The sequence below is a fragment of the Calliphora vicina genome, chromosome 5 (genome assembly GCF_958450345.1).
Source record: "Calliphora vicina chromosome 5, idCalVici1.1, whole genome shotgun sequence".
Classification (NCBI taxonomy): Eukaryota; Metazoa; Arthropoda; class Insecta; order Diptera; family Calliphoridae; genus Calliphora; species Calliphora vicina.
Window position 1 is genome coordinate 98,858,786 of NC_088784.1, and position 17,025 is coordinate 98,875,810.

General features: G+C 31.6%; 1 protein-coding gene across 1 annotated transcript in view; it reads left to right on the top strand.

Moving 5' to 3' along the window:
- The first annotated feature begins 2,379 nt into the window (after positions 1–2,379).
- The window catches only part of LOC135962431 (activated Cdc42 kinase-like), a 37,356-nt gene continuing 22,710 nt past the window's right edge, over positions 2,380–17,025 (top strand). Inside the window, exon 1 of the mRNA XM_065514356.1 lies at positions 2,380–2,949. Coding sequence (XP_065370428.1) covers positions 2,946–2,949 — 4 coding nt within the window. The 5' untranslated portion in view covers positions 2,380–2,945. The remainder of the gene's footprint in view (positions 2,950–17,025) is intronic.

Below are 17,025 nucleotides of genomic sequence, written 5' to 3' on the forward strand. Positions count from 1 at the left end.
GAATTTTTTATTCATAATTGGGCTGATTGTGAATGAAAAGTTCATGGGAATATCACGATAGCAATTTTCCTTTCGAGGGAAGTGAATATTTCATGGGAACAAAATTTCACATGTTTTTCACGATAGTGGAAACCATCGAAAAGATTTCCTTTCGATTCGAAAGGAAATCTTTTCGAACTACAATGTATTTAGCACACATTTTAGGATTGAGTTACGCAGTTACCCCCTGGGGGGTTAATATGTAATTCGATTTGAAACGAAACACTTTCGAAATACAATTTATAAAGCAAACGAATTTCTTTTCGAAACGAGTTACATAATAACCCCCTAAGACTTTTCCTATCCAACCCAAGTTTGACCAAATAGCCTTGGACACCCTGCAAAATTTGTCGAAGATCAACCTACAACAGTGACATGTAGGTTGTTTTACCCCGGTCCCTTTTAATATGGTCAAAATCCTAAAACTCATGCAGTGGGGGAATGAAAAAATAACTGGAAATAAATCTGTTACTTCTAAAACGATTTTAAAATTTTTAGGTATACAAAATTAAAAAAAATTTCAACATTCTTTTAAATTTTTTTTTTTAATTTTTTTAGTGAAACAAATTTATGACAAAAAATTTTTTTTTGGGTGAAAAAAAATCGGGGTAAAAAATATTTTTTTTTTGACCCATTGTTGGTCCAACTTAATTGTGCAAAGTACTTTTAAATATCAATCATTATATATCCATATTGTCCAGATATAGATACAAAATAGGGTAAAAATCATGGTTGTCCTGGTTTTTTCCCTATATCTCAGCCATTTGTGGGCCAATAACGGATATATTGATGTATGAATCATGTATCCGTAAGTTATTTGGGCACTACAGAAAATTGTTTTCAACATACAGACGGACATGGCTATATCGACTTCATTGAATAATAATTACCGCAAAAAACGAAATCAATCTGTTATCGACAAAACACCACCACTGATAGTGATGGACTGTTTTGTTTGATGCATTTTTTTGTTGGAAAGTTGGCAATAGTGGTACTTTATTTGTTGTTCATTCATTTCCTTTTTAGGCTCCATTCTAAACAAACGAATTCTTGTGACACTTGCTTTGCTTGCGTAGGCTATTTTGACACTTGCTTTTTACATTGTTCTTGTGAGAAAAAAAATTGTCTCCCAGCCAGAGCAGAGACGGATATACGCCGGCTGAGCCGAGTCGCCGATAAATTTTAACAGCCGCCGACATTTTTGTGGCTTAAAAGGGCTTGAAAATAGCCGCCGTTTTTTGATAAAAGTTCCTTAGTAATTTCATAAAATTTTCGGAATTTAACTTTTTTAAATTTGTAATTTTTTACAATTTGAGTAATTATTCTTAAGTCTGCTGATAGCTGGCTTTGAGCCGCCGCCGACCATTTTTGGAGACAGCCGCCGCCGCCGTAAAATTTAGTCGGCGCAGGTCTCTGAGTCAGAGTCGCCATGTTGAGATTAGGTGTTGTTGTGTGACATTATGTTTTGCTCCCCTGTTCGTACATAGTTGTATTTTGTATTTGTTTTTGACTATTTCCACGAATGGAACGGCAACGCAAAAAAACCTGCTTGTCAAGCATCCCTTTCAAGCAGCCATGTAAATTCCCATTAGGCGCTTGAAGTTGTCTGATTACCTAGGAGGTAAAGTCATTTTGTGAAGTTACTGCATGAAATTGTTTTCTGTCGCAGAGTTTGTTTTTTTCGTGGAAATCAAACACACTTTTTTTTGGAATGTTTCAATTCATTGCAATTTTCTTCGACACAAAATAGTTGTAACAAGTACGTCGAACGAAGAAGAAGCGTAAATTTTAATTAAGTGTATTTTTAAATAAAATTACCTTTTTAATATATTAAATGTGACGTTTAAATTAAACGTCAAATTTAATAAAACATCAAAAATAATGAATGGAAAATGTGTGTCTGTTAAAAAAGGAGAATTATTAAATTAAATTGTTATAAAAAGCATTGGACGAAAGTGATGTGTTATTTTTATTATTATTTTGGGTTGTTGTTAATTCATTTTTGGAAGGAATTTTTAGTTCAATGTTCTTTTTATTTTATATTATTACAAGAATTGTCTCCCCAGTCGTTCGTTCGGTCGGTCCTATTGGAAAAAGAAGAAATTATTTTTTGTGTATCAAATGAAAAATGTATGTGAATTGAATTTAAATGCATTTAATAATACATAAACAAAATAAGTGAATAATAAGCGAAAAGAACCCAATAACAAATACATATATTAATATTCTAAAGAAATTAATCGAAATTTTTCAGTCAAACAAGAAATTCTTAGAAAGTTTTGTTTTTTCTTGTAATTGATATTATTTTTTTTTTGCAAAATTCAACACAAAGAAGAAAAGTTTAAGCAAAGAAGAAGAAAGTATTTTATTTAAGTGCGTGTGAATGTTCATATTCGTTTGGACGGATGGTTGGTTGGCTAAAGAATTAAAAAAATATAACAAAAAATCAAAATAAAAAAGAGCAGCAATGTTTAAAAAAGAGAGCAGAATTTAATGAACGAATTCAAGACCGCATTTGTTGTTGTCGTGCAATTGTTTTGGAGCCCGTTTGGTTGGTGGAGGAATTGAAGTGATGATTTAGAAGAGGAGGTGGCGGTGGTGAAGAACATCAGCATTTTTTTTAGGAACAAACAACATTTGCAACGCAACAGTAGTTGAACGTAGCAGAAACAGAGAAGTTGACGACTGACAACAAAGCAGAATAGCTTCCGGTGGGTCTGGAAATACATCATCATCAAACAAACAAACACTCTTTCAAAGTATCTGTATATAAAAGATACTAAAATAACAACAACAACCACATTCAGCCTATAGCATCCATTCATAATTATAATTATTGCCGTTCTGCTAGTGTGGAGGTACTTTTTGCTGCAGTGGAACTAGCAATAAAAACAACAAAAGCGATAATGGGTGAGTGTGTATATACAAATTTTATTAAAATTTTATACATATAAAAGTATAATAATTCATGATAAAAACAATCATGATTGTTTCTAATATTGTTTGGAGATAGAAATTGTATTTTAGCTGGTTTTGTTTTTAATGTTAATGGACTTTAAATGAAAATGTTTTTTTTTTTCATTGTTTGGTTATTCTGTGATTGTTGGAATTAAAATCAGTTTGTATGTAAAATTAATTTTAGTATTTTTCTTCAATTTATTGAAAATATAGTGCACTCGCGATAATATGAACACCCTAATGAACATTCCAAAATATGAACACTTGTTTACTTCCTTGGCTAATCTAATATATCAACTTAGTGTAAAACCTTTAAAATATGAACAGCATAATTTTTAATTCTTTTAATCCTTTCGGGATGGAGTTTGGAAAACAAAAATATATACATACAGTGGTGGTCAAAACATATGCAACTAGCAACAGAATTTTACAAAAGTTGTTTAAACTACTTTTAAAGGTAAACAAAAATATTCATTTGCTGATAATATTTTTTTATTAATGCTTTAAAAATGAGAATATGAAATTTAATTCAGAATTTTTTGCAGTGAAAAGAAAAAAAATTAAAAAAACTACGTATGGGTTGATATTTCAATGGCCAAAACATATGCAACTAATTGCTTCTAAAACATTTATGTCTATAAAACTTAATATTTGGTGGCAAATCCCATATTTTCAATGACGGCCTTACATCGGTAAGGCAGTGAAGATATCATATTGGGAATACAATTTGCAGGAATAGCGTTCCAAGCATCTACCAATTCTTCAAACATAATATCTGAATTTGTGCAATTTTCGGGGTCGATTCTTTGATTAACAATTCCCCAAAAGTTCTCAATGGGATTTAAATCCGGGAATTGTGATGGCCATTCCATTACTGAAACTCTTTCTTGGGCTAACCTCGATTTAACAACATGTGAAGAGTGCTTGGGGTCGTTATCGTACTGAATAACTCATGGAAGAGGCATATTATCCTCAGAATTTGGAAGCATTACCCTTTCCAAGATGTCTCTATAGATAAATCCATCCATTATTTCATTAATTCTGAGCGATGGGCCAACTCCAGCAGCTGAAAAACAACTCCCAAACCATTACGTTGCATCCTGCATGCTTCACCGACGTTTTCCCTACGCGCAAAAAACCGCTTATATCAAAACGTAATCAAAAGAAACGTCTGAAGTTTGCTATGGAGCATTTAAATTGGTCAGAAAAAAAATGGACGACTGTCCTATTTAGAGACGAATCCGAATTTAATATCATCGGAAGTGATTTCATGTGTTACGTAAGACGACCAGTTAACACGCGGCTTCAAGCACGATACTGCAAAAAGACAGTGAAACATGGAGGATGCAACGTAATGGTATGGGGGCTGTTGGAGTTGGCCCATCGCTCAGAATTAATGAAATAATGGATGGATTTATCTATAGAGACATCTTGGAAAGGGTAATGCTTCCAAATTCTGAGGATAATATGCCTCTTCCATGAGTTATTCAGTACGATAACGACCCCAAGCACTCTTCACATGTTGTTAAATCGAGGTTAGCCCAAGAAAGAGTTTCAGTAATGGAATGGCCATCACAATTCCCGGATTTAAATCCCATTGAGAACTTTTGGGAAATTGTTAATCAAAGAATCGACCCCGAAAATTGCACAAATTCAGATATTATGTTTGAAGAATTGGTAGATGCTTGGAACGCTATTTCTGCAAATTGTATTCCCAATATGATATCTTCACTGCCTTGCCGATGTAAGGCCGTCATTGAAAATATGGGATTTGCCACCAAATATTAAGTTTTATAGACATAAATGTTTTAGAAGCAATTAGTTGCATATGTTTTGGCCATTGAAATATCAACCCATACGTAGTTTTTTTAATTTTTTTTCTTTTCACTGCAAAAAATTCTGAATTAAATTTCATATTCTCATTTTTAAAGTATTAATAAAAAAATATTATAAGCAAATGAATATTTTTGTTTACCTTTAAAAGTAGTTTAAACAACTTTTGTAAAATTATGTTGCTAGTTGCAAATGTTTTGACCACCACTGTATATGTATGTTAAAAAGTTTTGCATATTCTAAAATATGTGGAAAAAATATTATATTCTGCATACTCAGAAATAATGAGATCGTCCTTTTATCCTGGGACAATAACGATTTTTCATGAACATAAAATCCCAATCAGTGTTCTTAATGGTTGATTCGAAATTAAAAAATTAATAAAACATCAGAATATTATTAAATTTAGATGAAAGTCCACATTTATTAGCTTAGTTATAGAGTTTTAGAAATGTAATTAGGGATTTAATTAGGGGAATGGTCCAAAACAATTGTAACACAAAGCGTTGTTGTAGATCAAGCATATCATCTTTGTACGCTTTTCGATAGCAAGTGAAGAACAGCGGACACAGCAACAATGCTTCCTCTGCTGGCATACTGGTCTAATAAAATAAAAATTGAGAAAGTCGGGAAATATTTGAACCCTTTGATATCAAAAAACTGGAGCATGGTGGGTAAAAATGTTGAACATTTAATTATGTATACCCTACACCACCATAGTGTGGAGTGTATTAACACCCACCTTAAAGTATACCGAAAGACTTAGAATCAATTTCTGAGTGGATTAAACGATGTCCGTCCGTCTGGTTGGCTGGCTGGCTGTCCATGTAAGCCTTGTGCGCAGAGTACAGGTCGCAATTTTGAAGATATTTCGATCAAATTCGGTACATATTATATTTTCGGCCCAAGGACCAAGCCTATTGAAACTGGCTAAAATCGGTCCATTATTTCACCTAGCCCCCATACAAATGTCCTTCTGAAATTGGACTTTATCGGTCATAAATGTTTAATTTATAAATTTATCTCCACAAATTCCGCTCCAAATAAGTTTTATATATACAAAATTCATGTCACCAAATTTTGTTACGATCGGTCCATAATTAGTCATAGCTCCCATATAGACCCGCTTCCGAAAATCCCTTTAACGTGCATAAATCGCTTAAAAATGCTGGTATACTCACAAAATTCAGCATTGTAAACTTTCATATAGACATAAATCACACGACCTAATTTCATGGTGATCGGTCCATAATTGGTCATAGCCCACATATAATGCCCACTTCCGAAAATCACTCAAAAATATAAATTATTGAAATTTTAAAAGAAAAATGTTTTTGCTCTTTTATTTAGTGTAGGGTATTATATGGTCGGGCTTGACCGACCATACTTTCTTACTTGTTTTCAAATGCGAATATCTCCTAAGCTATAAGAGATAACTGAATTTTACGATAAGTATGTAATGTAATTTTTTTGAAATCGGAACACAAATTAAGAAATAGAATCGTATTAAAAATTTAACATACTCGAGGTTTTCTACTTTGGGGACTCACAACTGCGCCCCTGGTAAGCCCATGAGGTCCAAGCGCAGAACTTGAAGTCGACAAAACTTCCTCTTTCAAATCGGACTAAGCGTTTAGAAGTTACAGATTTATTTTTCTTCATTTTTTTTTCTATACCTCTGTGCGGCCGTCTTCCAAAATGCTCAAATTTCAACAATATTGTAAAATTCATCATCAAGCTGCTTGAATACGCTGACATATACCGCTAAGGGGATTTTTTCACCAAATGATTTGTAAGGACATGAATAAATAATCATGAAAAATTTGTAGCGTTCTCGCCATTAACGGACCGACGAGGGCACAAACAGCACAAACAAAAAACAACAATTCTACTTGTTTAGATATCCGTTAAGCCAAAAAAGAGCCTCATCACTGAAGATGATTTGACGATAAAAATCTGGTGCAACTTCCTATTGATTCTGGCAAAAAATTCGGGTTAAAAAATATTTGTCCCGATTTTGACCCATTGTTGGTCCAACTTACTATAGACTTATTTACATCGTTGTAATGGAATTTGAAATATCTATCATTAGATATCCATATTGCCTATATTAATGACTTAGTAATCCAGATATAGATAAAAAAATAGGGCAAAAATCGAGGTTGTCCCGGTTTTTTTCCTTATATCTCAGGCAATTATGGCCCGATTTTGTCGATTTTAAATATCAACCGAGCCGGAAGAATTCCCGATATATTGATATATGAATCATGTATGTAAGTTATTTGGGGGCTACGTTGATTTCAACATACAGACGGATAGACGGACATGGCTATATCGACTACGCTATCTATAACGATCCAGAATATATAAACTTTATGGGATCGTAAATGAAAAATGTAGAAATTACAAACGGAATGACAAACTTATATATACCCTTGCCACTCATGGCGAAGGGTATAATTACAGATGTGTACCCTTCAAAATGACATATAAGTTATTAAAAACAAAAAGCGCTTTATAAAGCGCACAATAAATTAATGTTAGAATAATAACAGAACCTCTAACAATTAACATTTTATCCCAATTCAACCCAAAATACTTTACTTACTATTTTCAAATGTATTAAGTTTTTTTTTACTTAAATTTACTTTAACTTGAATTAAGTTTTTGGGAAGAAACCCACACAAATGTTAACAGCACAAACAAACGAGAATAGAAATTTCTACTCAATGCCATTATGAGCTGCAAAAGATGTTAGTGAAATAATGTCTTTATAAAGTCAACATGTCTATTGCAAATATTCATAAATTTATTTGTAAAATATACATATGAGGCGTATAAATATCAATTAAATATTTGCATCTTTCAAGGTAAAGATAAGGCAATAAATCAGATATTTAAATGTATGTAAATTTACTATTAATAACTACCTATTTTCTATGATGTCAAATGACTAGCGATTACTTTAACAACCTGATTAATCTAATTCTCGATTAATCAATTATTCGACTAATCAAACATTTTAAGGTTAAACGATTCGATATATAATGTGTAAAAAAGGTAACTGTAGCGCTAATTTGGATTTCGTTTTACTTGTGTACTAGTTACTTAGCAGAGCTGTAAATGAATCACTCATTTTTGAATTAATTCACGAATCATTCACACAAAAAAATGAATTGAATGAAATTTGAGTTAATTCAAATGAATTTGGTAAAAATGAATTGCAATTCGTTTCTAATTCAAATGAATTGAATTGATTTTGAATTAATTCAAATGAATTTGGTAAAAATGAATTGCAATTCGTTTCCAATTCAAATGAATTGAATTGATGTTGAATTAATTCAATTCATTTACAATTCATTTGAATTGAATTGATTTTGAATTAATTCAAATGAACTAGAAAAAAAATTAGCAATTCATTTCCAACTCCGACGCGAAATTCGCAGCATATTTAGCAGGTTGTTCAAAGTCATCAAGTATGCAGTATAATTAATCGACGGTTAAAAAATCTTTCTTTAAATATAATGCGCCGTTACCATCGTCAGCTGGCGTTGAAAGATTATTTTCGTACGCCTCTATTCTAAACATCCCTAAACGTGGATCTCTTTCAGATGATAATTTTGAAAAGCTATTATTGTTTAAGGTGAATGATGCATTCTAATTAAATATAATTAGCCTTATTTATGAAACTCAATTGTGTTAGTTCAAAACATTGTTCATACATTGTTATTTTTCCTGATTTTTGATTATTTTTGGAAGATAGTTTTGTTTTTTTGAAATAAATATAATATAAATATTAGCAAAAAGTTTGTCGTTGGGTGGTCGTGGGTCACAAAATTTGAAAAATTATTAATTGCTTCTTGAATATTAAATATCTTTTGTCGTTCAGCGTATTTAAAAATAAAAATCAGTTCTTCTTGAAGAAATAAACCACAAACACCATGTTTTCATTGTTCATGCGCGTATACAGGACAAGGCTTTTAATTTTTTGTACTGGATATTTTCATTTTGGTAGGAGAAATCTTTCATTCCCCCTAGAGATCTGCTCTCGAATCTTATTGACTGCAACTCATTTTTGAGTCATTCATTTGAATTGCTAATTCTTTTTTCTAATTCATTTGAATTAATTCAAAATCAATTCAATTCAAATGAATTGTAAATGAATTGCAACTCATTTTTACAAATTCATTTGAATTAGAAATGAATTGAAATTCATTTCTGCCTAATTCGTTTGAATTGATTCAAATTTCATTCAATTCATTTTTTCAATTCAATGAATTAATTCAAAATTTAGCTAATTCATAATGAATTAAAATCAAAAAAGAATGATTCATTTACAGCTCTGTTACTTAGTTATTGAACACTATAGTCTAAACAACAATGTTTTTTTTTTGGTTCGAATTTTGTGCCAACAAAGCTTAATTGCGGATAATTTTGCTTAACTTTTTTAATTTAGAAAGAAAGTGCCGTGGAGCACAATCGGTTTCAACGTGCGAGAGATGATTTGTTCGGTTCAGAAGTTGTAATTTTGACACGGAAGACAAAGATCGCTCAGCCCATCCAAAAAAGTTCGAAGACCAAGAATAGGAGAAATTAATCCATAAAGATTGTTGTCAAACTCAACAAAAGTTTGCAAAATAATTGGGAGCTATTCAAGCAGCAATTTCAAAATGTTTTCGAGAAGCAGGATTCATCCAAAAGCAGGGAAATTGGGTACCATGTTCGAAATGATGTTTGAACGGTATAAAAGAAAATCATTTTGGCACCGAATCATTACTTGCGATAAAAATTGATCCATTACGATAACCCGAATCGCAAGAGATCGAAAGTGAAGTCCAGCCAATCGACAATAATGCCAAATATCCATGGCGGTAAGGTATTTATTTGGTGGGAGCAAAATCCATTTTTTGCAACTATTCTAATGTGTATGATTACTTTTTCAAAAAGAACTTAACTAAACGATAAATCACAATTTTCATATTTAGCCTTTTAAGTAAATACATATGTAGTGTAGAAACTGTTTAAATGGAAATCATTTCAAAACGATTTTATTCAAAAGAAAGAGAGCAAATAATACACATACTGAGAAAAACGTCAGCCAACGTTGGTTGTTTGTTGCATCAAGGTCAGCCAGCCAGCAAGAGTTTGTGTTACCATTAAAAATTTACTTGCTCATACAAATATTGTGTGGTAATGCGATACAAACTATGTATGTGCAAGATATGCTTGAATTCTAAATGGCTTAAATACTAGACATCATACACAAAACAGGGCCAAGATGACAGTCGTTTTGGTCTGTAGGTGATGGCTTTTTAATGTTGTTTTTGTTGGTGTTTTTTTTTTTGTTCATTGACATGAAAAACAAACCCTTTTATTTAACTAAATAAATACGAAAAGTGTACAAAACATAATTACTTGACAAAGTTAAATAAATAGTCGCATTTTTTTTGTACAATACATAATAAAGTAAAATGAAATAAGAAAAAGAAAGCGCTGAATCATCAGATAAGTACATTTGAAAGTGGTTTGTTTCTTCTTCCGTTTGCATTAGATGTTTGTTTGTTATGTTTGCAAAGGAAATTATAGCCGGATATATTGGGATTTAAAATTCAAGAGTAGCTTATTCTTGAAAGAAACTTTATAAATAGTGTAAAATAATACTTTATGTTTTGTTACAAAGAAATTATTAAATTTATTTTAAAAACAAATTTAGGTTTTCTATTAAAATATATTAAATTTTGGAGTTTTTAAGCATTATAGTTTAAATTGTTAGTAAAAATGTCTATAGCTATCTAAAATATTAATTAGCAGCAGAGAAAATGAGGCTGGTTGCTATTGCCCTCGAAAAATCCTCTCATATCATTCAACAAAACAAGATCATTTAATAGCAAGACTCCCCAGAAACATATAAATATATAAAGGTTGAAACCATAGATGACAACTAGATAGGTAATTGAGAGCCAAAAAAGTCTATTGTGAAAAACCTAAGTCATGAGAATGTATTCTCTCTCTCCTTTTTGTGTATTTATTCTATGGTTGAAAAATTTTTTGTAAACATTTTTTTATAAAAAATATTTTAAAATAATTTTAGGGAAAAAAGAATTTTTATCTCAGCCATTTAAATAGCAACTAAACCGAGAATAAAGCTGATATGTATATCAATGTATAAGTTATTTAGAGGCTTCGGAAAATCGATTTCAACAGACAGATGGACTTGGATATCAGCACCGCTATCTATATATAGATCCGTAATATAAATATATACTTTGGGTAAGGTTAGGTTTCATGGACTACCACTCGTCAAGCAACTCACTTGGATCCATTCACAACTGATTCGATTGTGATACCCATGGGGTAAACAGCAGGTTATTTAAAATACTTCCGTTGTCTCCGAGTTAAACCTTCCCTGATGAAGGAGTAGATTCGTGTAAAATTCATCCTTGATAGCTCATCTAAGCATGATTGGAATGGGATTCCCAGGATGCATTACCTGAGGTTTGTCTGAGCCGGGCAATGGCAGAAAAGGAAAGACACAGTGTGCAGAGAAGCAAGCCGATTCAAAAATTTCGGCGGCGGCTTATGAGCAAAAATTTTCGGCGGCGGCGGCTAGCCGGCTCTAAGCCGAGTTTTCTACCGGCTGAAAAAAAATTCAGCTTAGCAGAATTCGAACAATATAAAATTAGCTTTTTAAGCAAATTATAAGATATTTTCATGTCAATTTGTCTGAACAGTATTCCTACTTTTTATAAATACCCAAAAAAGATACTTTAAATAAAAATATTTTCATTTATTAAAAATTAATTACAAAACAAATAAATCAAAAACCAAGTTAAGAGTATTCATTTCAAAAAAATGGAAAATTACACAAGAAAAAAATCTACAAAAAATTTAATCATAAATTTGTAACTTAATATTTAATAAAATACGATAGAAAATATGAGAATCGGCTAGCAATTGAGCCGCCAACCAGCCGAGTGATTCGGCGGCGGCGTGGCTTGTTGAAAAAAATTGGCTGAGCGGCTAGCCGTCAGCCGCGCCGATACGGCTTGCTTCTCTGACAGTGTGCTCCTCCTCTTTATTATGCTTCTAGAGTAGTCGTACCGTAGGCCTAGTCTTCTAGTATGTGTCTCAATTATACAGTGTCCTGTAATAAGGAGACAATTTGCCTAATTTTCACAAGACGGAATTCCATAAGTAGATTCGTTGTAGCACTGGAAGATTCATTGGTCCAACTGTTTTGTGCCGTCTCATATAGTTTCTGCAGTACGGTCATCTTGCATTTAACATGGGAAATACCAGAAAAGTGGTCGTTCGCCTCCTCATTCATCATCGCTCACCTTTTGGCCAATTAATCTGCTATACAATTGCCCTAATTTCCATATAAACGTTATCCTAGAATGTCTCGCTATCTGATTAAGGGGTACCCGGAATTCCCCTATTAATCTAGGGGAATTCCGGGTATTTTTTATTATAAGTATATTGCTAGATCTGACAATACTGTAAGATATGACAACCATCAATACACAGCTTAAGTTCCATTGTTTTGTTAATAACTTAAAAATTAGTACTAAAGAAATATTGTATAAATTAGCGAACCTCTTCATTCCAATTAGTTCAAGAAAAAAAAGTAATTTGATCTCGTTCAGGATCTTTTAAGCCATATAATCTTTATAGTAAGTAGTAAAAATGTTGGTTAAACCATAGATTTGAGGTCGTTCGATTAAATATTCAATTACAAACATGATTTACCAACTGTCCTGGTTCGATTGCTATTTAAAATCGAGAAAATCGATGAGATTTAAGCAACATACCACAGCTAACTCGATTTTTATACCCTTCACCTTCGTGAGAAGCCCCCAAATAACTTACATACACGATTCATACATCAATATCTCCGGAATTCTTCCGGATCGAGAAAATCGGTCCACAAATGGCTGGATTATTAAGTCATTAATATAGACAATATGGATAAAATAGCACTAGGTGGCGCAAAAGTAATCCTCCTATCAGAAAATGCTATAAATTTTGCGATTGGCCCCTAATGTTAGTTCTGTTTTGACTAGAGATGCTAATCGGGACTGATTTTTAAAAATCCCGGGGTTCGGGATTTGGTAAAGAAACCCCGGGTTGGGATTTCGGGATTTTCGGGAAATCTAAAATCCCGAAAATTATAAGAAAGAAATGTACATAATTATGTCTTTATAATTGAAAGTAAATTTTTTATTTAGCAATTAATTTTTATTAGACACTAAAAAGCATAAAATACTTGCATGAGTACATTATATAAGAAGAAATAACAATAAAGTATGTACATTAGGCCGGGTCGATTTGTATGGACTATCAAAACGTAAAAAATCGTATAGCAGAAACGCAATCTAAGCAAAATTCTAAGAAATTATCCCTAAGAAACCATAGGTCTAAAATCAAATCCTATCTTGCGCATTTCGTCTTTTATCCAATAAAAAAACTATTAAAAAAAATATATATATACTGCATTATCTTTGGATAAAAGACGAAATTCGATAGGATTTTAGACCTATGGTTTCTTCTTAGAATTTTCCGTAGAATGCGTTTCTGCTATACGATTTTTCGTGAAAAAAATCGACATACTGGTGAAAAACCATCTGCCATTCTGGAACGAATTTTGTTTTCGATATATGCTGCAGAGCTGTAAATGAATCATTCATTTTTGATTTTAATTCATTATGAATTAGCTAAATTTTGAATTAATTCATTGAATTGAAAAAATGAATTGAATGAAATTTGAATCAATTCAAACGAATTAGGCAGAAATGAATTTCAATTCATTTCCAATTCAAATGAATTTGTAAAAATGAGTTGCAATTCATTTCCAATTCATTTGAATTGAATTGATTTTGAATTAATTCAAATGAATTTGTAAAAATGAGTTGCAATTCATTTACAATTCATTTGAATTGAATTGATTTTGAATTAATTCAAATGAATTTTTAAAAGTGAATTGCAAATCATTTACAATTCATTTGAATTGATTTTGAATTAATTCAAATGAATTAGAAAAAAGAATTAGCAATTCAAATGAATGAATCAAAAATGAGTTGCAATCAATCAAATTCAAGAAGCAATTAATAAATTTTGAAATTTTGTGACCCACGACCACCCAACGACAAACTTTTTGCTAATATTTATGTTATATTTATTTCAAAAAAATAAAACTATCTTCAACAAAAAAACAATTGTGTTTCATAAATATGCTAAACAGATACATACATACATATGTATGTACATATGTATATTAAATGAGCTACATATATAAGGAATTAATTGCATCAACTAATTATGCTATTATTTTAGTTACAAAATAAGGCTAATTATATTTAATTAGAATGCATCATTCACCTTCAACAACAATAACTTTTCAAAATTATCATCTGAAAGAGATCCACGTTTAGGGATGTTTAGAATAGAGGCGTACGAAAATAATCTTTCAACAGCAGCTGACGATGGTAACGGCGTATTAAATTTAAAGAAAGCCTTTTTAACCGTCGGATAATTATGCAGCATACTTAATGATTTTGAAGAATCTGCTAAATATGCTGCGAATTCCGCTTCCGCGGGAATATTGAGTAACACTGTATTTTCTGGAGTTTCTGTAATAAATGTTAAAATATTATGGTTAATGTTTTTTAAAATTATTCTGCAAAGCGATTAGATAATTACCACAAATAGAAAAATCGAAGTAATTTAACATGTTACTCTCTGAATTGGTTGACGTTGTGATGTCCTTATCAGACATTTGTTGAACAGCATCCTTTGCCATTTGAATAATGTCTGCTTCAGTGCCAATATCAAAATTTGGGTTCAAAGCTTTTAACCACAGACACTTAATTGGTGGACAAAGAAGAGATGCCACAATTGCTGTTTTGACGGTTGCATCTAAGTTATAGAAATTGTTAAATCTTTTTTTCGTCGCCTCCATTAATTTTGTAGCCATATTTTTCAGATAACCACTTCCATCTTTCAATTGTATTTTGGCAAATTTTATTTGAATTGTGGCTAAGGATGGCAACAGATAACCAAATAACATGCCGTCGTCTTTTTGGAGAAAGTCTATAGCCTCTGCTATTGGTTGCAGAAGCTGTAAGTACTCTTCTAAATATTCAAAATCACTGTCTAGAAAAATTTCAATATTTAACTTTTGGCATAGATCGTAGAGCTCGAACTTATGGGACAGTAAGTCTTTTATACTATCGTATAAAGAGTTCCATCTTGTTGCTACAGGGTATTTTAACTGAGTCCCCAAAGATCGCACTATCTGTTCCGATGACTTAGGCCTGTTAACTTTCGCCCACAGCAAGCTGCACTTTCTCAAAACCTAACACAAAAGCAATTTTAAAATTGAGAATAAACCTGAAAAACCGTTAAAGTATTTTGGCAAAATAAAGATTTGACTTACTTGCTTATGCTTTTCATAAATAAAGTTCTGTGATTTAATAATTATATTGAAATCAGTTGTCGCGACTAAATTTAGTGTGTGGGTTGCGCATCGAATATGATTTGGTAAAACCAGTTTCAAAGCACGATTTGATGAATCTGTTAATTCTTCATCCAGAATATTGTCCTCGTCTTCGTTGGTTTCTTCGCCGAGAACGCCGAATTCTTTGAAGGCCTTAACGAAATTCGATCCGTTGTCCGTTGTTGTTGCTACCAAGTTGCTAACATTAAGACCGTATTCGGTATGAATGTCGTTTATAATTTGACCAATCGATTCAAAAGAATGGGTACCTCCAAATCGTTTGCAAGTTAGCGAAATTGACTTTCTTTCAAATTTTTCATTCAGCCAATGACATGTGTACCCAAAAAAGCTGCGGTGCTTTGTAGACCAAATATCTGCTGTGGTACAAAAAAAACTTCCACTTTTTATTATGTCCTTGATTTTAGCCTTAAAGGTGTCAAAAGTTGAGTCCATTAGCTTCATTGCGGTTGGCCTACACATAACTTTTAACGTCGGATTTGCAAAATGCATCAATTCTTTAAATGAATTTGACTCCACAAGTGACACAGGTAGCATATTTTTAGCAATAAACTTAAGGACAAGTAAGTCAAATACTGATTGTGTTTTTGGAGCTTTTTTTTCAACTTTCATCATCAACTCGTACTCATCATATATTTTTTTATGTTGCGTGCGTAGATGGCGAATAAAATTTGATGTCACATTCAATGAGCCTGATAATATCTTATCGCAATTGTTGCACTTTGCCATGACTTGTCCTTTATTAAGTTTACTTATAGTCTCCTTACGCTGTAGAAATAATGTCAAACTTAATAATTTATAATTTTAGAAGCAAATTTCAAACCTTTGTTTTAATTGAAAAAAAATGTCCAAAAAGCAAACTCCTAGGCGAGCATTTAGTAGATTCTGACGATGTTGATTCTAATAATGTGCTGCTATCCGTCATATCTGCAAGAGCAACGCGCGAGATTTTAAAGGAAGATGGTCCGTCTTCATTTGTATCATCAAACAATCGTTTTCTGGTTATTTGTTGAATAGAATATGTTGGATCCATCGACTCATCATCATTTGAGAAATCACTTGCTGATGACATTTTTAATAGTTAAACAAAACAATATTAATTTTTTGATCAATCACAAGAAACTTTAAACAATATATTGACTCTCAATCACAAACAATAAACTATAATCAAAGCCATCTTTGACGACTCAAAGACATTAGAATCTTTAAAATTCGATTGAAAAATTTTCAAAAAAGAAATTTTCCACAATATACAAATATTTAAACAAATAATTATTGCTAAAGTTTAAATCTAAGAATTTTTTGTCTTTGGACTATATTAGGTGATATACAAAACGTCTTTTACATAAAAAATTAGTTGAATAACAAAACGACAGTGATGCTTACTGTAGATTTACTTACAAAATCAATTCAAATGAGTTGGAAATGAATGGCTAATTCTTTTTTCTAATTCATTTGTATTAAATCAAAATCAATTCAATTCAAATGAATTGGAAATGAATTGCTAATTCTTTTTTCTAATTCATTTGAATTAAATCAAAATCAATTCAATTCAAATGAATTGGAAATGAATTGCTAATTCTTTTTTCTAATTCATTTGAATTAATTCAAAATCAATTCAATTCAAATGAATTGGAAATGAATTGCTAATTCTTTTTTCTAATTCATTTGAATTAATTCAA